Source organism: Oncorhynchus tshawytscha, linkage group LG16 (genome assembly GCF_018296145.1).
Source record: "Oncorhynchus tshawytscha isolate Ot180627B linkage group LG16, Otsh_v2.0, whole genome shotgun sequence".
NCBI lineage: Eukaryota > Metazoa > Chordata > Actinopteri > Salmoniformes > Salmonidae > Oncorhynchus > Oncorhynchus tshawytscha.
Window position 1 is genome coordinate 55938058 of NC_056444.1, and position 22577 is coordinate 55960634.

General features: G+C 42.1%; 1 protein-coding gene across 1 annotated transcript; it reads left to right on the top strand.

Annotated features, from left to right (window-relative positions):
• LOC112215961 (large neutral amino acids transporter small subunit 1) lies at positions 1-8215 on the top strand. The gene is made up of 12 exons (XM_024375492.2): positions 1-183; positions 769-1160; positions 1353-1524; positions 1913-2038; positions 3968-4073; positions 4458-4502; positions 5020-5143; positions 5337-5440; positions 5597-5693; positions 6058-6207; positions 6912-7086; positions 7627-8215. Exons 1-12 carry the CDS (start codon positions 105-107, stop codon positions 7734-7736), a joined length of 1680 nt encoding a protein of 559 aa, XP_024231260.2. The 5' UTR covers positions 1-104; the 3' UTR covers positions 7737-8215.
• Positions 8216-22577: the final 14362 nt, after the last annotated feature.

Below are 22577 nucleotides of genomic sequence, written 5' to 3' on the forward strand. Positions count from 1 at the left end.
GAGGAAGACAGAGAGAGAGAGACAGTTGAGGGGAAGCGTAGGGAGGAGGAAGAGAGCAAAAAGAAAGGAAGGAAAAGGAGAGAAGGGGGCTAAAGGAAGACAGGATGGCAGAGCCAGAGCTGAAATCACAGAGCAGCCTGGAGAGCTTGAAGAAGGCAGCCGAGGGCCAGGAGAAGATGGAGGGTAGGTACACCGCTACAGAATAACACACACACACACACACACACACACACACACACACACACACACACACACACACACACACACACACACACACACACACACACACACACACACACACACACACACACACACACACACACACACACACACACAAAGACACACACACAAAGACACACACACAAAGACACACACACTGTAGCCTAGCCTAGACACCACATGGTGCAGGGTTGCATCAGTCGCTCATAGGCTGCTGCATGATCTGGTGCAGCAATGGAAGCATGCATTTATGGATATATATATATGTATTTGTCATGCACAGCTATCAGGCTATTACTCAGTGAGGTGGTACGGGGGTCAGCTAGGGTTTTCTAATATAATGTGATTTCTTGCAGGGACATGTTATGACCCCCCCATGCTGCTTGCATCCTCTTACTTTCCCTTTATGGCATAGCCTTCAGTCTATTTACAATACAGGGGCATGTAAAGTCCATGTGCTACTCCTGGACTATCAGTGTGCCAACAATCCCTTCTCGTGAACTCTCCTCTGTTCCCCCTTCCTCCTACACCCTGTTTCTCCACCTGCAGCTGAGGCGGTTCCCGACAACCCAGACAAGCCTCCTTCACCGGACAAGCATCCATCCAAGCCTCCGTCCCAATCCACCATTACCGACACAGGCACCGTGGCAGCCACCACCCCTACTGCAGATGCCTCCTCCCCAGCCAAGGCAGCGGGCGGCAAGATCGAGCTGAAGCGCAGCATCACGCTCTTCAATGGCGTGGGCATGATCATCGGCACCATCATCGGCTCGGGCATCTTCATCACGCCCACAGGGGTGGTAAAGGAGGCTGGCTCGGCCGGTCTGTCGCTGGTGGTGTGGGCCGTGTGCGGTGTGGTGTCCACCATGGGCGCCCTGTGCTACGCCGAGCTGGGCACCACCATCACCAAGTCGGGTGGAGACTACACCTACATCCTGGAGGTACATGTGTGTGGGGGGTTGTGTGTGTGTGTGCGTGTGTGTGTGTGTGTGTGTGTGTGTGTGTGTGTGTGTGTGTGTGTGTGTGATGTGTGATGTGTGCTACTGCATCTGAAGCGGGTTGAGATATGAGCAGAAGCCAAATCTCTGTTGTTCACAAATGGATTAGTAAAGTTGTACTGTATTGTATTGTAGGTGTACGGCGAGCTGGCTGCCTTCCTCAAGCTGTGGGTGGAGATGCTGATCATCAGGCCGTCCTCCCAGTATGTGGTGTCGCTGGTGTTCGCCACCTACCTGCTCAAGCCCCTCTACCCAAACTGCAGTGTGCCCGACAGCGCCGCCAAGCTCATCGCTTGCCTCTGCCTCAGTGAGTATAACCAGCACTGCCACCAGAATTGGGTGGCCTGTTCATTGATAATACTTTTTTATATATAGTGAACTATATACAAATACTGACACAAACTGTAACACACATTGACCAATCAGGTCTTTCTCAGCCAGCTGCTTGAGTATATATTTGTTACAGCTACATCTGTATTCACTACAGTATTATCGCTGCAATACACAGGCCTCCTTTTTGTCTTATTTTGGACTCTCCCTGCTGTTAAGGGACCTTTTTTCCCCACTGATCTTCTCTCACTTCTATTTATTTTCTAAAATAACAAATGACACGAATGAAATAAAATAAATAAAATCATATGCAATTTAGCTTTAAGAGGTGCAATGATGTTCTCCCTTGCGCTTCCCTCTCTCAGCATCATTGACCTTTGTGAACTGCATCAGCGTGCGGGCTGCCACCAAGGTCCAGGACTTGTTCACTGCGTCAAAGCTCCTGGCCCTGATCATAATCATCGTTTTCGGTTTCATTCAGATCGGTACAGGTAAGGTCAACACCCAGTTCACACATGTACTGGTGTATGTGTGGGTACGTCTGACACGCGTTTGACACACACTCTCCTCCTGTCTATGGGTTAGTGCTTGTTAAAGGTATTTTGCCACGGCTTAACTTGTTACATGTACTTTATTCACCAACAATGTCTTTATAAAATACCAAAGTAAAGCTAAAATTGATTTTGATATTTCTATTGTACTATGTTCATAGACCTATCTGCTATAAAGGTACGCTATCTGCACCCACCTCATGAATTCATAGCAAAATACCTTTGTATGTGAAGACAACCCACCCGTCCGAGAGATATAATGTGCAGCCATCTTTTTCTTCGCACTACATCTGGTCCCGCTGCCACGCTGGCTAACATGGTGCTGCATGTAGGGTTGCCATGGAAACTAGGCGGTGAGCTTGTCGTGCTGTGCTTTTTAGATTCTGAAGTCTAGAGAGGAGGACAGGGGGAAATACGAAAACACTGCCATCTGAAACTGAGAGGTGTCTGTTTTTTCAGGTTCCTCTCTCTAGCATCTTCTTCTTATGCAGATTATAAAGTTGAAGAGAAAGACAGAGGGAAAATATCATTCATGATTTTTTTTTAAACTCAGATTAGGAAAGATAGGACCATAATTGGTCCAAAATCTTGATGAGATTGCCATTTTGCTGTGTTGTAACCCCCTTTTCATCTTATTTTAACTGGGCCTTTGATGTAGGATGACCACGAATGTCCACAACTCATAAGAGTCTCAGTGTTTGCCTCTACAGATGATGTTACTATATTCCAACATGGACGATAAGGACCAAATGCTTCATTGGTATGCGCCCTCATGCTTGTTCAGGGGCAAGAGAGAGAGCGAGACAGAGACAGAGAGAGAGAGAGACAGAGAGAGAGAGAGAGAGAGAGCAATATGGCAATATGTACATTGTTACGTCATGCCAATAAAGCGAATTGAATTGAATTGAATTTAATTGAAATTGAGAGAGAGAGAGAGAGAGAGGGAAACATATGTACAGTATGCAAAGTAGATTCTCTGAGTTGATATAACACATGGACCATGCAATGCTCCAAATCTATTCCAAGTAATGGAAGCCATGCCATTTACACCTGAAATGAAGCGGTAGACAAGACAGTGGAGTAGAAAACAACCTTTTTCTTTATCACGAAATAAAGTCAATCCTGAAAGCATCTTCCCTCGCTGATGTAGGCCTCTATAGTAGGCTTAACACTGGACTGGACATTGTGTGAATAATTGAGTGGATAGATGTTTCTTATCATCGAAAAGGTCTCCCTCCTCATGTTGAAATGTCAACTGCCAAACATTATGTTTTCAGTGCATCAATGGCAGACGGACTAACCCAGGGTTAGGCGTTTGGAGGGTGCAGCCTGGGTCGAAGAAAATATATTTTCTTTCATTTATTTCTCAAAATGTCATGTCTTTCAGTCAAACATACAGTCTTAGGGGGGGGGGAGACGCTATCTGGAACCTAAAAGGGTTCATCAGCTGTCCCCATAGGAGAACCATTTGAAGAACCCTTTTTGGTTCCCTGTAGAACCCTTTTGGTTCCAGGAAGAACCCTTTTGGTTCCAGGAAGAACCCTTTTGGGTACCATGTAGAACTCTTTTCACAGAGGGTTCTACCTGGAACTCAAAAGGGACAGCCGAAGAACCCTTTTTTCAAAGAGTGTAGCAGGTGTGCAACGGCAAAATATATTGGGCCAAATCGCTGCAACAATTGTGATTTTTTTTGTTGATGTTCTTTGTGTGTGTGTGGACATGTGTGTGTGTGTGTGTGTATCTACCATATTCCATGCAGCAAACATTCGTGCATGTGATATACTGTACTGTTGATATTCTCAGTTTGTTGAAGTCAGTCCCTTTTGCCAAGCAGTGATATCAATGCTCCTCTCTTGTCTGTCTAAACAGGTGATGTGCCATACCTGACACCAGAACTGGCGTTTGAAGGCAGCAAATGGGGAGTCGACAACATTGTGTTGGCTCTATACAGTGGACTCTTTGCTTTTGGTGGCTGGTAAGGCCTTTGCAACACAATTTAGGCATGTTTACACCCAAGTCGTATTAGGTTACAACATAGTAAAATGTTTCAAAATGTTATGCAATGGAAAGCGTAAACAAGCGCTTCTTATTGGACAAATTTAAATAGTGTGCTTCCGTTTTCTTCTGTTTTGTGCCCAGTGAATACGACCCTGGTTTTGTCATCTGACTTTCATCAACCAGTAAAGATTATCTGATCATATAGGATGCTTCTTATATACTATGAATGTAATTACAGTTTTGCAGACTGTAGAAGGTTGATGTTATGCTACAAATCTGATTTAATAATCTGATATTATATTTTTTTTATACAATGTTGTTGTACTATATAATGCGTCATATTCTGTTTCCTCTCCTTTAGGAATTACCTGAATTACGTGACAGAGGAAATGATCAATCCAGAGAGGTGACTTCCCACTGGGCACAGACGTCAATTCTCAATGTCTATTCCACGTTGGTTTAATGTAATTGAATTGAAATGACGTGGAAACAACGTTGATTCAACCAGTGTGTGCTCAGTGGGTTATGTGTTGTGAAGGTTTTATTGAGGATTGTACAGAGTTACCACAACTACCCTGTAAATATGTCTATCACTATGTGCAACATGTGTCCTAACATTTTGATTGTGCTTAATTGCTCTCGATTGACTGCATGAGGGTGTTTTTCAATGTGATAATGACAGATCGTGACATTTCAGATAGCAGGAAATTCACAGTACTAGTAATCTTATATACAATATTTTTCAAATATCACATTCATACAATTTAACAATAGAATAATCACATTGAATACAGTCATGAAATTGCATGAAATGAAACACAAATACAGTTGACTCAAATAACCTCAAATTGGATTGGCTGACACATTATGAGTGCTTCTCCATGACATCATCTGTCATTGATGACCTTTGACCTTGATTCTAGAAACCTGCCACTGTCCATCATTATCTCCATGCCCATTGTGACTGTGGTGTACGTACTGACCAATCTGGCCTACTTCACCACTATCCCCCCGAGTGTGATGGTTGAGTCCGAGGCAGTAGCTGTGGTAAGGATGGCTTTATTAAAACATCATGTTTTGGGAGCAGGAAAACAGTGCACTGATATTCCCTTTTTCATTCATAATGTGCCTGTTGTTTATTTTGCTAACAAAAAGGCAACAGGGGACAGCATAATAATAGCAAAGATAAAGAGATTGAATGTGAATTGGAGTATTGAATGGTAACGCTTTCCCATTACAGATCTTTGGGGAGTACCATCTTGGTGTGATGTCCTGGCTCATCCCTGTCTTTGTGGGGCTGTCCTGCTTCGGAGCGGTCAACGGAAGCCTGTTCACCTCGGCACGGTCTGTATCTGTTCTACACACAGATAACTCTGCAAAAAGTGTGTGTAGATCTCTGTGTGTTTGTGTGTGTTTAATCCAGTCATTTGATACTTTAATTAAAGGCTGGAGATTGTATCAAAATGCTCAATTATGAGGGTTTGCCTGTCTGTCTCATAGGCTGTTTTATGCTGGCGCTCGAGAGGGTCAGCTCCCTGCTGCACTGGGATTGGTCCACACTGACCTCTTCACTCCAGTGCCCTCCCTCATTTTCACGGTGAGTCCTGCCATTGGTCCCTAAATTGGTTTAAAATGTAAATTGGTTTCAAATTTTGAGATCCAATTTGAGAACTCACAATTGGGCAAGGCTAAAATCATAGTCATCAACTCAAATCAATCTGGCATAGATCATTAGTTGGTAAATACAGTACATCACAAAATTTTACATAGCAACCGAATAGCAGTTATTCCCATCGCAATGCATTTTTTATTGTCTTTTTTAAAAAGTGTCATGGTAATGTTTTACAGAAAAAAAGGCACATTTATAGTCAACGTACATAAACAACACAAGAATGCAATTACCTACCCCACAATTTGACTACAGATTAGGTTTAATGCAACAGCCAAATGTCTCCCTGCAGTGTTTCCTGTCCATGCTGTATGCCTTGTCCAAGGACATCTTCTCGGTCATCAACCTGTTCAGCTTCTTCACCTGGCTGTGTGTGGGCATGGCCATTGCCGGCTTGCTGTGGCTCCGCTGGACCAAGCCAGAGCTCAGGAGACCCATCAAGGTACTGTTACTGTAATAAGACCTGTTTGAATACTCTTCAAATGCATCCTTCCTTTATCCCTTCCTTGAATTAATCACTGATCTGATATGTCTGGATTGGTGTGAACCAGATGTCCTATGCATTGCTTTCAGCAGTTACTGTATGCCATGTCAGATCAGTGATTACTTTATTAAGGAAGTGAGAAAGGATGGATGCATTTTAAGATGATAAAACAGGGCCTACTTAAAGATGCACTATGTTGAAATTGCTCTACCATTTCCTGTTTGGTAAAATTCAAATAGATTGCTTAATTTTAATTTATGCGACAAGAGAATAATTGTAGCATCTAAACTGCTGTGAAATATATTTTCCATAACTAAAAACATTGTATTTTCAGCAGTTTGAAGCTGGTGTACAGTTTGAAGCTGGTGTACAAAAAAAACAAAACTTAAGAAAGGGAAGCAGAGAAATAGCCCACATAGAACAGATCCACTGCTTCTTAGACTTGCTTTCAATGAGAATGACAGATCTATAACTCACATTTCTATGTGAATTTAGTTGGGTGACCTAAAACGTTACAATTAAAATGAGTAACCGGAGAAAGTCAAAAATAACATTTTCCATGCAACAAGATAGCACGATTGAAGTGATATGAAGCCAAGTTTCTTTTAGTTCCATCCTGTAACCGTTGGGTTTGTGTACATTAATCTAAATTTCCCTGGCAGATTTGGTTGGTGGTCCCTGTGGTGTTTGTGCTGGGCTGTGTCTTTATGATCGTGGTGTCCTTCTGGGCAGCTCCCTTTGAGTGCCTGATAGGCAGCGGGATCATCCTCACTGGTATCCCTGCCTATCTCCTGGGGTACAAGTGGAAGAAGCCCCACGTTGTAAAGAAGATCCTAGGTGAGCTGGTCATGTGGTTTCTGTTACTGTTACTGGCTTAGTTCAAATGTGGGTAGCACAACTGATGTACTGTATGTGGAGGCAAACTCATAAATCACAATGTATCACTCCTGATGTGTCAAATGTGTCATTATACATCAATTGCTTGAGTGTGAACTAGGCCTTTATATAATGGGTTGTCAAGGCTGGAGATACATTTGTGACTGGTTATTTGATATTACCATTAGCAGCCATTTCTGTTTTTGCACTTCGCAAACTGTTTTGTGTCTAAGGTTAACATCCAGTTAAATCGGTTTCCAACCGATTTACTTCTTTTTACTCAGATAAAAATATTTCATATTTTCCCCAAAAGTAAATAAAACAAAAAGTAAAGAGGTTTAAAGGAAGAAAAAACATTTAAAAAAATTGAATTTTAAATAGTTACACATGTGCTTCTAAAAATGGTGCAAACTTTCCATTGGTGCAAATGAAATGTGTCCTTCGGAGTGTGAAAGACAACTAAAAAAGAAATAATGCGAAATGGCTGTTTTCTTTCCTCAGAGATCTTTACTCTGTTCTGCCAGAAGATTTTTATGTCTGTTCCAGAAGAGCGGGAAGAGAAGGAATCAGTCAAAGTAGCTGAAGAAGTCGAAACAACAAAGGAAGACTGAGTCAATCTATTAGTTGGAACATTACATGTTTACACTCATTATTGCTTTTGTGACAGAGTTCGATGACTCTTGGTAACATAGGGTTTATACATATAGGGTTTATATGTATGCTTCAGTGTACATATTTTGTATTTTACATGCATTTTCATACTGTATCATCCCTTTGTACTCTCTCCAGTAATTCAATTCCAGTTATTCCACTTTCCAGTCATATAGAGTACTTCAAACATCCTCACATTTTATCTTACCTAACCTTTTGTATTTTATTTTTTTAACCTATTTTGTTCTTCAGTATTCAATAGACCTGGATTAAGCTAACAAAAAGAGGAGTCAGGAAACAGACAAAAGAGTCATATTTTCATCAAGTTTTGGTATGCTCCTCAGACAATCATCCAAATCTAGATAACTACACTACCGGTCAAAAGTTTTAGAACACCTACTCATTCAAGTGATTTTCTTTGTTTTTACTATTTTCTACATTGTATAATAATAGTGAAGACATCAAAACTATGAAATAACATGGAATCCCATAGTAACCAAAAAAGTGTTAAACAAATCAAAATATATTTTATATTTGAGATTCTTCAAATAGCCACCCTTTGCAATGATAAAAGCTTTGCAAAACGCTTGGCATTCTCTCAACCAGCTTTCCCAACAGTCTTGAAGGAGTTCCCACATATGCTGAGCACTTGTTGGCTTCTTTTCCTTCACTCTGCGGTCCAACTCATCCCAAACCATCTCAATTTGGTTGAAGTCGGGGGATTGTGAAGTTCAGGTCATCTGATAAGGCACTCCATCACCCTCCTTCTTGGTAAAATAGCCATTAAACAACCTGGAGGTGTGTTGGGTAATTGTCCTGTTGAAAAACAAATGATAGTCCCACTAAGCCCAAACCAGATGGGATGGCGTATCGTTGCAGAATGCTGTGGTAGCCATGCTGGTTTAGTGTGAATTCAAAATAAATCACAGACAGTGTCACCAGCAAAGCACCCCCACACCATAACACCTCCTCCTCCTTGCTTTATGGTGGGAAATACACATGCAGAGATCATCTCAAAAATCATCTCAATCTCAATTTATTTTGATTTGTTAAACACTTTTTTGGTTACTACATGTTTCCTTTGTGTTATTTCATAGTTTTGATGTCTTCACTGTTAAAATACAATGTAGAAAATAGTAAAAAATTAAGAATAACCCTTGAATGAGTATGTGTTCTAAAACTTTTGTAGTAGTGTATATATTTAACTTTTGATTTATATTATTTATTAACCCCACTTTAACTGAAGGTATGTATTTAACTCAGTGTATTTGAATGAACTATCTAGTGCTCACTTAATGTGATTGAACAATGGCCATCCATCTATGAGAAACACATCAATTGATTCAGGTAACTCATACAGCACATTCTGTCCCTTGATTTTGGAGTGTAATGTCCTTTATGTAATGTTAACATGATTTATTTGTGCACTGTATTGCTACAACCAGTTTAAAATTCGATGTTTGGAACACATAGTAATTTGCCATACTCAAATTCACTTTGAAACATTTTCAAATTTAATCGACAGAGCACTATTTGAAGCACATTAGTGGATTTCTTCCGTGTTGTATTCTGATGTGTTGCCTTAAGGTTATTGTTACACAGGTCAGTTGCTTGTATTGATACACAATGCCCTGTTACTTCTCAGTTCCTGTGTCAAACCATGCCTTCATGATATTGTTGTAAGCATTGTTTTATGTTATTCGATACAAGCAGTTGTGAATATGGCATCAAGCCGGTCAACCAACTTCTTGTGTCTCAACTTTCTACCATACATTTTTAACCATTGTATTCGGTGAAGACATTTGTATCAATGTTTTGTATTGTTTGTACTCATCAGATACCATGCCAGATGTCTGATGTCCACATTGAGCTAGCATGACTATTTCGCAACTGATGTATATCTTTGTCATGTCAGTCCAGAATTAATGTTGTGAGCATTGTAAGTGGATATTGGAGGGTCTTTTCTCTTTTGAAGGAGCGATTGCTGTAAGCGCAGCTGTCCCTACCCCAGTCCAAACCTCGTCTCACCCCAAGCCAGACCAGTTCAAGCCAAAATACAAAAAAACACACAAAAAATACCTAAATGAAATTCTGGAGGGCCTTCAGCACAAAATATTAGCACAAACATGTACATTTGACTGAATTATGGACACAATTAAGTATAGAATGTTAACTGTTCCTATTATTATAAAATATAATTTCCCCCCATTTGATTATTGAGTGGATAGGAAAGTAGGCGCAATAGGTCAAGAGCACGGTAAGTCACTGGAGTTACAGAAAGTACAAAACGGTGAAGAAGCTCGACAGGCACAGAGGGAGTTTACAGGAAAAGAATGAAGGAATCGGACCAGGAAGAATTTACAGATAGAGTAAATAATGAAGTATAAGGAATAGGGAAGTTTAAATAGATTACTGATATATCAGTGTCTTGTCAGAGTATATTCATGACTGGCGGCATGAGGGAGAAACTCTTGGGGCACCTTCCAAAATTTTGTGGCCTAAAATGTATCGCACAACACAGTTCAGGTGTGTACAAAGTCTTGCGTATTATGTACTATAAAGTCTTTAATTGTATTTAATGTTATGGTAAAATACTTATTTGTTATTTGAATTGGAAGAAACAATTGTATCGCTGTCAGCTATTGTAACTTATATGTCAGTGACCATAGCGGGTACATCTACCATTAAACTATTTTTGTTCAAATGGTCTTTGAGGTGAAATTAAGAAACACATTTTTGTTCACACATTTCATGTTTTACTCACTGGCATAGCACACGCCCCACATGGGAACTCAGAAGCCCCGTGAAAAAAATGTGTGTAGAATAGCAAGAAATTAGCTCAGCGACTCTTGATCATCCGGACAATCCTTTTCAAGCAGTAAAACTTCATTTTTATACATACATTTATTTTGATTTTGTTGCATTATTTAAGCATAGCATTTACATTTAGGGGAATTTTATAAGGAAAATATTAGTTTGGGGAATTTTCCAAATACTTTCAATATTATTAAGTTCCATGTCGGCTCTATGCCTGGAAATGCCCTTGTCTGGAGCAAAGCATCCACATTTTAAACGTTCCAAAAAAACGTTTCAAATTCTAAAAACAGGCAATAATGGATATTAACTAATGGATATAATCTTAATCAAGAACGAGCAGGGTCAGCTATACCATAAGGACGCCTTATTCATGTCCTCAATACATGTACTGTAGTTCTACAAGATCACTAATGGTCTGTAAAGTTTTCTACTTTTGATAGATTTGAACAAACAATATTGGAATCACCATGGTCACAACCATAAACTTTCAATTCCTTCTGCTTGGTAGATTATGATAGAATATGAATTTTGGTTCAAATATGTTTCATTAGGTTTAGAGTCATAAAGCAACTGAGGGAAAAAATTAATTGCTTACTGTGCATACCACTTGAATGAAGAAGAAAAATGATCATTTGTCAACTCCGTGAAACATTAACTCCGTTAGATTTCAACTCCATCTGAGACGTCAACTCCATCTGAGTATCAAAATATCTGATAGAATGGTTATGTTTTTATTGGGGATTTTTCATATTTGACAAATGTTTGTATTGAACTTTTGATTTTTAGATGCAAAAATATGTCTGTGTTTGAGTATCTGTTATCAACTCGTCACTGATGGCTAACCCCCTTAAGATACATTTTTTTGTCAATATTCTGAAACAACATTTTAATCACTGACCTGCGACATACAGAATGCTTAAACAATTGAAGTTCGTGCTGTGCTAGAGCTAAGGGATAATGTTTGCTTTACGTTCTAAATCTAGAAAAACATGCAAAAAGGCTAAAGACATTTGCCCTGGAACATTTAATAGTGCTATAAAACAAAACAAAATCAGTTTTGAGATTTGTATTACATACACTATTTTAATAATCTAATGCTAGAATTAAACAATCCTTTAAACAAGGCGTTTAAACACTTGTTGGATGATAATTGTAAATATGAAATGCCTTTTATGGTGTCTGACGGAGTTGACATAAATCCAGTTAGTTTTCATTTGATGTTTTTTTTTTAAATAATTAATTTGGAGCTTGTTCCTTTACATGGCGTGATAGCTGAAACTTTGGTTTTTCAAAATATATATCGAATATGTTGCTAATATTAAGACAAATACTCGTGGGGAAAAAGTTGAGATTGTCCCATCTTTCAAGAATCCCTGACCTATAAAACAACACTTTCTCTCAGCCTCATGGCAAAATGTGCTTTGCTTGAACCTTGAAGGGGCCCAGCAAAACTGCGCTACGCCACTGATTTTATTGTATTTTCATTCTAATTTTCAAACCCATTTGGGGAGTGATGTTGGAAATAAGCACAAACTAAAGCATGAGGGTGCAATGACTCTTGATAATACAATGTGTCAACATCTTCATTGCATCTGATTACTTCAAATAAATAAGGACTTCCATGGGAAACAAAGTCAGCTACTGCAGAACTCAGTAGCCACTGGATGCATACAGACAACAACCCATTATCTGAGCATAAGGGAACCCACCAAATCATGAAAAAGCATGGCACAACTAGGTAACAACAAGATAACATCTCCAAAGAAGAATATTGCCTATATGAGGGTCTCAGAATACAACCATGATACCAAGTACTCCGTGCAATATGCTCTGTTTTGTCATTGTCTCTGTGATGATTTATTTCCAAAGCTAGTATCAAAGGCATGGCGCAATGAACTCTGTGTTCATTGATTCCCAAACGGTGATAAGATTGAGGCCTGTTCTGGGTGAGGAGTTCATATCCGCCAGGGAAGGAAATTAGGATGCTGCCTCTGTGACTGGGAGCCAGTCACGGATCTACTGAAGATCATATTAAAAGATGGAAGATTGTCTCAGTTCATAGAGTTGGATAGAGGGTGCACTTGCCACAAAGCCTATTATAGCATGGCCTGCAACATTTAGGACTTTCACCATTTTGAAGTAGTCAACTGGGTCAAATGTTATTTGTCACATGCTTTGTAAACAACAAGTGTAGACTAACAGTGAAATGCTTACTTACGGGCCCTTCCCTATAATGCAGAGAGAAACATATAATAATAATAATAATAATAATAATAACATGAAGAATAAATAAACAAAGAGTAACTTGGTACTGGTACCCCGTGTATATAGCCAAGTCGATGTGCAGGGGTACGAGGTAATTGAGGTAGATACAGTATGTACATATACAGTAGGTAGGGGTAAAGTGAGTAGGCAACAGGATAGATAATACACAATAGCAGCAGCATATGTGATAAGTCAAAAGAGTTAGTGCAAAGAGGGTCAATATAGATAGTCCGGGTAGCTATTTGGTTAACAATTTAGTAAGACTTCTTATGGGTTAAAGATGGAATCCGCATAAGGTGAAACAGTGCCACCTTTGGCTCCCAGCACCTCTGTTATTGTTTTTGCTTTGTTAATGAAACAGAGGAGAGAAATGTCCAGCATTGTGGTAAAAAGAGTGCATTCGGAAAGTATTCAGACCTCTTGACTTTTTCACATTATGTAACTTTACAGACTTATTCTAAAATTAATCTACACACAATACCCCATAATGACAAAGCAAGAACGGGAATTTAGACATTTTTGCAAATGTATAAAAAGTTAAAAACAGAAGTGCCTTATTTACATTAGTATTCAGACCCTTTGCTATGAGACTCGAAATTGAGCTCAGGTGCATCCTGTTTCCATTTATCATCCTTGAGATGTTTCTACAACTTGGAGTCCACCTATTGTAAATCAATTGATTGGACATAATTTGGAAAGGCACACACCTGTCTATATAAGGTCCCACAGTTGACAGTGCATGTCGGAGCAAAAACCAAGCCATGAGGTCGAAGGAAGTGTCCTTAGAGCTCTGAGATAGGATTGTTCGAGGCACAGATCTGGGGAAGGGTACCAAAACATTTCTGCAGGATTGAAGGTCCCCAAGAACACAGTGGCCTCCATCATTCTTAAATGGTATAAGTCTGGAACCACCAAAACTCTTCTCAGAGCTGGTCGCCCGGTCAAACTGAACATTGGCTGGCAGATCCTCAAAGTTCTACAGCTGCATCATTGAGAGCATCTTGACTGTCTGCATCAGCGCTAGGTATAGCAACCGCAAGGCGCTACAGAGGTTAGTGTATACGGTCCAGTACATCCCTATCCAGGACCTCTATACCAGACAGTGTCAGAGGAATGCCCTAAAAAATGTCCCTCCAGTCACCCGAGTCATAGACTGTTCTCTCTGCTACCGCACGGCAAGCGGTACCGATGTACCAAGTATGGAGCCAACAGGACCTTGAACTAATATCTAATATTTAAACATTTATACATCTACGTTTAGATTTGTGTGTTGTTGTGAATTGTTAGATAATGTACTACTGCACTGTTGGAGCTAGGAACACAAGAATTTCGCTATACCCGCAATAAACATCTGCTAAATATGTGTATGCGACCAATACAATTTGATTTGATTTGAGAACAGCTTATACCCCTAAACCATAAGACTGCTAAATTGTTAGCGAAATAGCTGCATAGACCCCCCCCTTTGCACCAACTCTTTTGACTCATCACATATGCTGCTGCTACTGCTCTATATCTATCCTGTTGCCTAGTCACTTTACCCCAACCTACATTATGTGTCAGTGGCTGTCAAGCCCTGACCATAGTAAGCTGTTTATTCTCTGTGGTGGTTGGGGCATGATAATGACTTGGGTGGGTCATCTAGGTTTTTTGTATTTCTATGTTGGCCTGATATGGTTCCCAATCAGAGACAGCTGTTTATCGTTGTCTTTGATTGGGGATCATATTTAGGCAGTCATTTCCCCTTTGTGTTTCGTGGGATCTTGTCTATGTTTAGTTGCCTGTCAGCACTATTTGTATATCTTCACGTTTCGTTCGTTGATTTTGTTGATTTTGTTCGGGTTTTCATTTATTAAAAGAGAATGTACGCATACCACGCTGCGCCTTGGTCTCACTCATACGACGATCGTGACAGAAGATCCCACCAAAAATGGGCCAGCAGCGTGTACAGGAGGAGTGGACTTGGGAGGAGATTTTGGATGGTAAAGGACCCTGGACGCAGGGCGGGGAGTATCGCCGTCTGAAGGAGGAGATAGAGGCAGCGAAAGCGGAATGGCGACGATACGAGGAGATTGCTCAACAAAGCAAGCACGAGAGGCAGCCGCAAAAAAATATTGGGGGGTGGCACACAGGGAGATTGGCGGAGTCAGGGTTCAGACCTCAGCCAACTCCTCGTGCTTACCGTGGGGAGCGTGTGACTGGTCAGGCACCGTGTCATGCAGTGATGCGCACGGTGTCTCCAGTACGCATTCATAGCCCGGTGCGTTCTGTTCCAGCTCCCCGCAGTTGCCGTGCTAGATTGGGCATTCAGCCAGGATGGATTGTGCCTGCTCAGCGCTCCTGGCCTCCGGTGCGTCTTTTCGGCCCAGGATATCCTGCGCCAGCTCTACTCACGGCATCCCCAGTGCGCCTTCATAGCCCAGTGTGTCCTGTGCTAGCTTCCCGCACTTGCTGGGCTGGAGTGAGCATCCAGTCAGGAAGGGTTGTGCCAGCTCTGCACTCTAGACCTCCAGTGCGCCTCCACAGTCCAGTGCGTCCTTTGCCTACTCCCCGCACTCGCCCTGAGGTGCGTGTCATCAGCCTGGTGCCACGTGTACCAGTCCCACGCATCAAGTCTCCAGTGCGCCTCCACAGTCCAGTACGTCCTGTGACTCCTCCCCGCACTCGCCCTGAGGTGCGTGTCAGTCCGGTGCCACTTGTACCGGTCCCACGCATCAGGCTTCCAGTGCACCTCCACAGTCCAGAGCATCCGGCGACAGTTCCCAGTCCAGAGCTTCCGGCGACAGTTTCTAGTCCAGAGCTTCCGGCGACATTTCACAGTCCGGAACCTCCTGAGACGGTCCACAGTCCGGAACCTCCTGAGATGTTCTACAGTCCGGAACCTCCTGAGACGGTCTATGGTCCGGAACCTCCTTAGACGGTCTATGGTCTGGAACCTCCTGAGACGGTCGGCGGTCCGGAGCTTCCAGTGACGGTTGGCGGTCCGGAGCCTTCAACAGGGGTTCTCAGTCCAGAGCCTCCTGCGTCGATCTACGGTCCGGTTCCTCTGGCGACAATCCATGGTCCGGAGCCTCCGGTGACAATCCACGGTCCGGGGCCTCCAGCGACAACCCACGGTCCGGAGCTTCCGGTGAGGCACCCAGCACCGGAGCCGCCCCCGACACCCTGCGTCACCCATCATATATGCCCACCCGGACCCTCCCCTATTGAGTCAGGTTTTGTGGTCGGAGTCCTAGACTGAAATATCATAAATATCTGTTTTCGAGTGCACTTGAAATATGCAGCATGCAATACGAATGGTCTTGATCATGTGAAGAGGTAACACCGTTGACCATTTAGCCAATGTATTGAAAGCTAGCCAATGTTACAGAGTAGCCAGCTAGCTACTGTAAATGTTCATTTGTGTTTTGTTAGCTATCTCTCAGTGAATTCAATTGTTGAATCATGTTTTGGCATATTTATATGTCTAATTTCATGTATTTAGCTGCAGGCTTAAAGAAACATCCATATACTTTGCATGGTAACCCAAATAAAGGCATGTGGATAGAAAGATGTGTGTATGCTAGAATGGAGGCTTAAAACCAACAGCTGCATATGCATATTAGCCTATACTTATGGCATAGCTACACATATAGCATAACTTGCAATACAATCTTCTCTAAAAACAGTTGAAAAATGTGCTCTGCAATAAAAACAAGAGTTCGATTTCGAAACCAGATGAGTTCTCAAATAGCAGATAGCTGCCCAATACCATGGTGGGCATGCATAATGTTGGATGCATTGGAATATAAGGTATATGGAGAATGATAAATCAAATCAAATAACATTTTAAAATCAAATAACATACACGTGTTTATCAGATGTTATTGTGGATGTAGCGAAATGCTTGTGTTTCTAGCTCTGACAGTGCAGTAATATCTAACAAGTAATATCTAACAATTTCACAACATATTCCCAATACACACAAATCTAAGTAAAGGAATGGAATTAAGAATATATAAATATATGGACTCCACTTTGTCTCTATACTGGCGTTTTGCCTGTTTGATTGCCATGCGGAGGGAATAACTACACAATAACTACACTATTCTGCCATGTTCCCAGTCACCTTGTCATGGTTAAATGCGATGGTTTGCGTTTTCAGTTTGGGGGAATGCTGCCATCTATCCACAATTTCTGGTTAGGGTAGGTTTTAATAGTCACAGTGGGTAGAACATCTCCTATGCACTTCCTGATAAACTCAGTCAACGTATCAGTATATTCATCTGTGTTATTATCGGAGGCTACCCGGAACACATCCCAGTCCGCGTGATCAAAACAATCTTGAAGCATGGATTCCGATTGGTCAGACCAGCGTTGAATAGTCCTTAAAACAGGTACTTCCTGTTTGAGTTTCTGCCTATAGGAAGGGAGGAGGTTGAAGTAGCAGTGGCAGAGTGTTTTAGCAGCAAGAGTACTACAGTCAATGTGTTGATATAACTTCAGCAGCCTTTTTCCCAAAATTGCTTTGTTGAAATCCCCAGCTACAATAAATGCGGCCTCAGGATATGTGGTTTCCAGTTTGCATAAAGTCCAGTGCAGTTTTTTGAGGGCCGTCGTGGTATCGGCTTGAGGGGGGATATACACGGCTGTAACTTTAACTGAAGAGAATTCTCTTGGAATATAATACAGTCGGCATTTGATTGTGAGGTATTCTAGGTTGGGTGAACAAAAGGACTTGAGTTCCTGGATGTTATCACAATCCCACCATTAGTGGTTAATCATGAAACATAAACCCTGGCCCTTTTTCTTCCCGGAGACATATTTATTCCTGCGATGAACTGAGAACCCAACTGGCTGGACGGACTGTTAACGTTTGTTGACAGTATATCCCAAGAGAGCCATGGTTCGGTGAAACAGAGTATGTTACAATCCCTGATGTCTCTCTGGTAAGAAATCCTTGCCCTGAGCTCGTCAACTTTATTATCCAGAGACTGAACATTAGCGAGTTATATACTCGTAAGCGGTGGGTGGTGTGCGAGCCTCCTAAGTCAAACTAGAAGACCACTCCGAGTACCTCTCCTCCGCTGGCGGTGTTTTGGGTCGGCCTCTGAAATCAGTTCAATTTCCCTGGGTAGTGTGAACAAATGATCAGATTCGGGAAAGTCTTATTCCTGGTCGTAATACTGGTAGTGCTGGTGAGTTACTGTCGCTCTGATATCCAGTAGTTATTCCCGGCTGTATGTAATAACACAACAAGTGTTCTGGGCTAGTAATGTAAGAAATATACACTGCTCAAAAAAATAAAGGGAGCACTTAAACAACACAATGTAACTCCAAGTCAATCACACTTCTGTGAAATCAAACTGTCCACTTAGGAAGCAACACTGATTGACAATAAGTGTCACATGCTGTTGTGCAAATGGAATAGACAACAGGTGGAAATTATAGGCAATTAGCAAGACACCCCCAATAAAGGAGTGGCTCTGCAGGTGGTCGCACAGACCACTTCTCAGTTCCTATGCTTCCTGGCTGATGTTTTGGTCACTTTTGAATGCTGGCGGTGCTTTCACTCTAGTAGTAGCATGAGACGGAGTCTACAACCCACACAAGAGGCTCAGGTAGTGCAGCTCATCCAGGATGGAACATCAATGCGAGCTGTGGCAAGAAGGTTTGCTGTGTCTGTCAGCGTAGTGTCCAGAGCATGGAGGTGCTATCAAGAGACAGGCCAGTACATCAGGAGACGTGGAGGAGGCCGTAGGAGGGCAACAACCCAGCAGCAGGACCGCTACCTCCGCCTTTGTGCAAGGAGGAGCACTGCCAGAGCCCTGCAAAATGACCTCCTGCAGGCCACAAATGTGCATGTGTCTGCTCAAATGGTCAGAAACAGACTCCATGAGGGTGGTATATGAGGGCCCGTTTGGTATTTTCCAGAGAACACCAAGATTGGCAAATTCGCCACTGGCGCCCTGTGCTCTTCACAGATGAAAGCAGGTTCACACTGAGCACATGTGACAGACGTGACAGAGTCTGGAGACGCCGTGGAGAACGTTCTGCTGCCTGCAACATCCTCCAGCATGACCGGTTTGGCGGTGGGTCAGTCATGGTGTGGGGTGGCATTTCTTTGGGGGGCCACACAGCCCTCCATGTGCTCGCCAGAGGTAGCCTGACTGCCATTAGGTACCGAGATGAGATCCTCAGACCCCTTGTGAGACCATATGCTGGTGCGGTTGGCCGTGGGTTCCTCCTAATGCAAGACAATGCTAGACCTCATGTGGCTGGAGTGTGTCAGCAGTTCCTACAAGAGGAAGGCATTGATGCTATGGACTGGCCCGCCCATTCCCCAGACCTGAATCCAATTGAGCACATCTGGGACATCATGTCTCGCTCCATCCACCAACGCTGCACCACAGACTGTCCAGGAGTTGGCGGATGCTTTAGTCCAGGTCTGGGAGGAGATCCCTCAGGAGACCATCCGCCACCTCATGAGGAGCATGCCCAGGCATTGTAGGGAGGTCATACAGGCACGTGGAGGCCACACACACCAAATCCAGACCTCCATGGGTTGATACATTTGATTTCCATTGATAATTTTTGTGTGATTTTGTTGTCAGCACATTCAACTATGTAAAGAAAAAAAGTATTTAATAAGAATATTTCATTCATTCAGATCTAGGATGTGTTATTTTAGTGTTCCCTTAATTTTTTTGAGCAGTGTATTAAAAAGAACAAAATACTGCAAAGTTTCCTAAGAGCTAGAAGCACGGCAGTGCTCTCGGTTGGCACCATTTTGATCTTGATAAGGAGCCTGTAGTAGGATTATAAAAAAATCAGTTTGGAAATGAACGTTTTAGTTTCAAAGAAGGCTACTAAATGTTCAGTGAATGTGAGTATATTTAAGTGGATTAAATTATTTAAAAACTTTCCTATGAACCTTCTAAATGTTGACGAAGCCAAAATCTTGCCAATCCATTCATTATTCGACTAACTTATTCTGCATATACAGTGCATTTGGAAATTATTTAGACCCCTTGACTTTTTCCGCATTTTGTTACGATGATTAATAGTTTTTCCCCCTCAATCTACACACAATACCCCATACATTTACATAAGTATTCAGACCCTTTACTCAGTACTTTGTTGAAGCACCTTTGGCAGCGATATAGCCTCGAGTCTTCTTGGGTATAATGCTACAAGCGTGGCACACCTGTATTTGGGGAGTTTCTCCCATTCTTCTCTGCAGATCGTCTTAAGCTCTGTCCGGTTGGATGGAGGAGCGTTTTCAGGTCTCTCCAGAGATTTTTAATCGCGTTCAAGTCCAGGCTCTGGCTGGGCCACTCAAAGACATTCAGAGACTTGTCCCCGAAACGACTCCTGCGTTGTCTTGTCTGTGTACTTAGGGACGTTGTCCTATTGGAATGTCATCCTTAACACCCGTCTGAGGTCCTGAGTGCTCTGGATCTCTCTGTACTTTGTTCTGTTCATCTTTCCCTCAATCCTGACTCGTCTCCCTGTCCCTGCCGCTGAAAAACATCCCCACAGCATGATGCCGCCACCACCATGCTTCACCATAGGGATGGTGCCAGGTATCCTCCAGATGTGACGCTTGGCATTCAAGTCAAAGAGTTAAATCTTGGTTTCATCAGACCAGAGAATCTTGTTTAGGTGCCTTTTGGCAAACTCCAAGCGGAGGTCATGCACCTTTTACGGAGGACTGGCCTCTGTCTGGCCACTCTACCATAAAGGCAAAGGGTCTCATAGCAAAGGGTCTGAATACTTATGTAAATTAGGTCTTTGGTTTTTTATTTGTAATACATTTGTTTTCACTTTGTCCTTATGTGGTATTGTGTAGATAGATAAAAAATAAAAATCTAATCTGTTTTAGAATAAGACTAACATAACAAAATGTGGAAAGACAAAGGGACTGTACATTCAAACAAAGAACACCATCACGAATAGTGTTTCACCATTTATTGATTACGGAGACAATAGCAAAGGTAGTTGAAGTATCTAAATATAGTATAACCTACAGTACCAATCAATATATTTCAAGTGCCGGGGAGAGCACAATCTTACAGTCCAGTAATGAGAGCGTTACCATCTATGCCAAAAGCCTGAGCCTCTGAAGGAGACATATCAATGCATGCTTCAGTATTCCTCCTTCTTTGTGTGCGTCGTGGTGTGCTCAGACCCCATAGGCATATCAAAAGTATCCCACCCTGGTCAGCGATGTGGAGAGACATTTACATTACAGATTTTTCACCTAGTCAGCTCAGAGATTCAAACCAGCAACCTTTCGATTACTGGCCCAATGATCTTAACCGCTACGCTACCTGCCACCCTAACACTGTGTAAGACAAACCACAAAGAAAAAAAACAGGCAAATGCAATGTCTAAATCGTGACGACAGGGCTAGTTCAAACTGCAGGACTTGGTGAATAGATCACAGGAGACAAAAGTGAGAGACAATGAATAAATATGCTCAAACAAGCACATGTATCTGTAATGGGTGTTCTTCAATTCTAAAATGCACTAGACTAAGACAATATGTGGTCCCAATGTATAAATACTGACGGCAGGGTTAGTTCAAACTGCAGTCGGATGGTTCTCACAGGTGAGGGAATCAGCCCATGCTTGGTGAATAGCACTTGGTTGATCTCTGGGAGCAGGACACAGGAGAGCTGAATAGGTCATGTGAGACAAAAGTGAGAGACAAGAATGAATAAAATAAATCACAGCAAAGGAATGTCGTTTGTAGCTCGAAAATGAACATCCCGAGAGCTCTGCAATCATCCTACTCCAACTATTGACAGGGATAATGTGTTATTTCTTATTTGTCAGTATGAATACAATAAGTGGGTCCTGCCTTGATGACTGTAGTATATTTATTCTACTTGTCCTATAGATTTTTGTAGTCCTAAATTATTACTTGGAGTAATCTGAAAGCTAAAACGATCATTGTCCCGGAATGACAAGCTAGCTCGTTATAATGCTTTCTGCTCCTGCTAGATAGCAACAGATCTACTTGTTGTAACTACAGTAGCTAGCTAACTAGCTACATTACTAAGGTTGCTGTGTTCTAAGTTGAGAGTCAACTTCTGCACTATTCTGTCCCTGGTAACCTCAACCTGCCTCTCTCACACCGGGAATTTCTGATCCTCAGCTCCATGGGCACCCCTACAATTAACACATACCACTACTTACCCCAATGCTACACATTATTTTGTCTCATGCCCATAAGCTTGACACCTGTAACGACGTAATGTATTCGACACAAAAGCTTGTGCGGGATAACTTCTATATCCTAACATCACTTTGTCAGGCAAAGCCTCAACATCAAAACTTGAAAGAACAGACGACTCTGTGAATCTTCCCCTTCAGCTGGTAAACTTTCACATTTACTGCTACCCCAGTAATCACTCCTTTCAATGGCACCCTTTTCATGAGAGCAAAACAAAACAAAATCTCTTGTCCCCATGTTTAACGCAGAGGGAATGCTCCCTCTGACCAGCAGAAACACATAATTATCACAAGACCACTTCTGGTTACCTTCACTGATTCCACAGCACCCAACTCTGTTTTCACCCACCCTGAAAACACAAATGGATCATCTAAAAAGGCAAGGGTCCACTTTTTCCAAAAATGTCACTCCTACCGTCACAGACTCATCTTTTTCCTGACCCTCGGTGCAAGCCACGGACTCTGAGAACTTCACCACACTTACCACCTCTGATACTTCG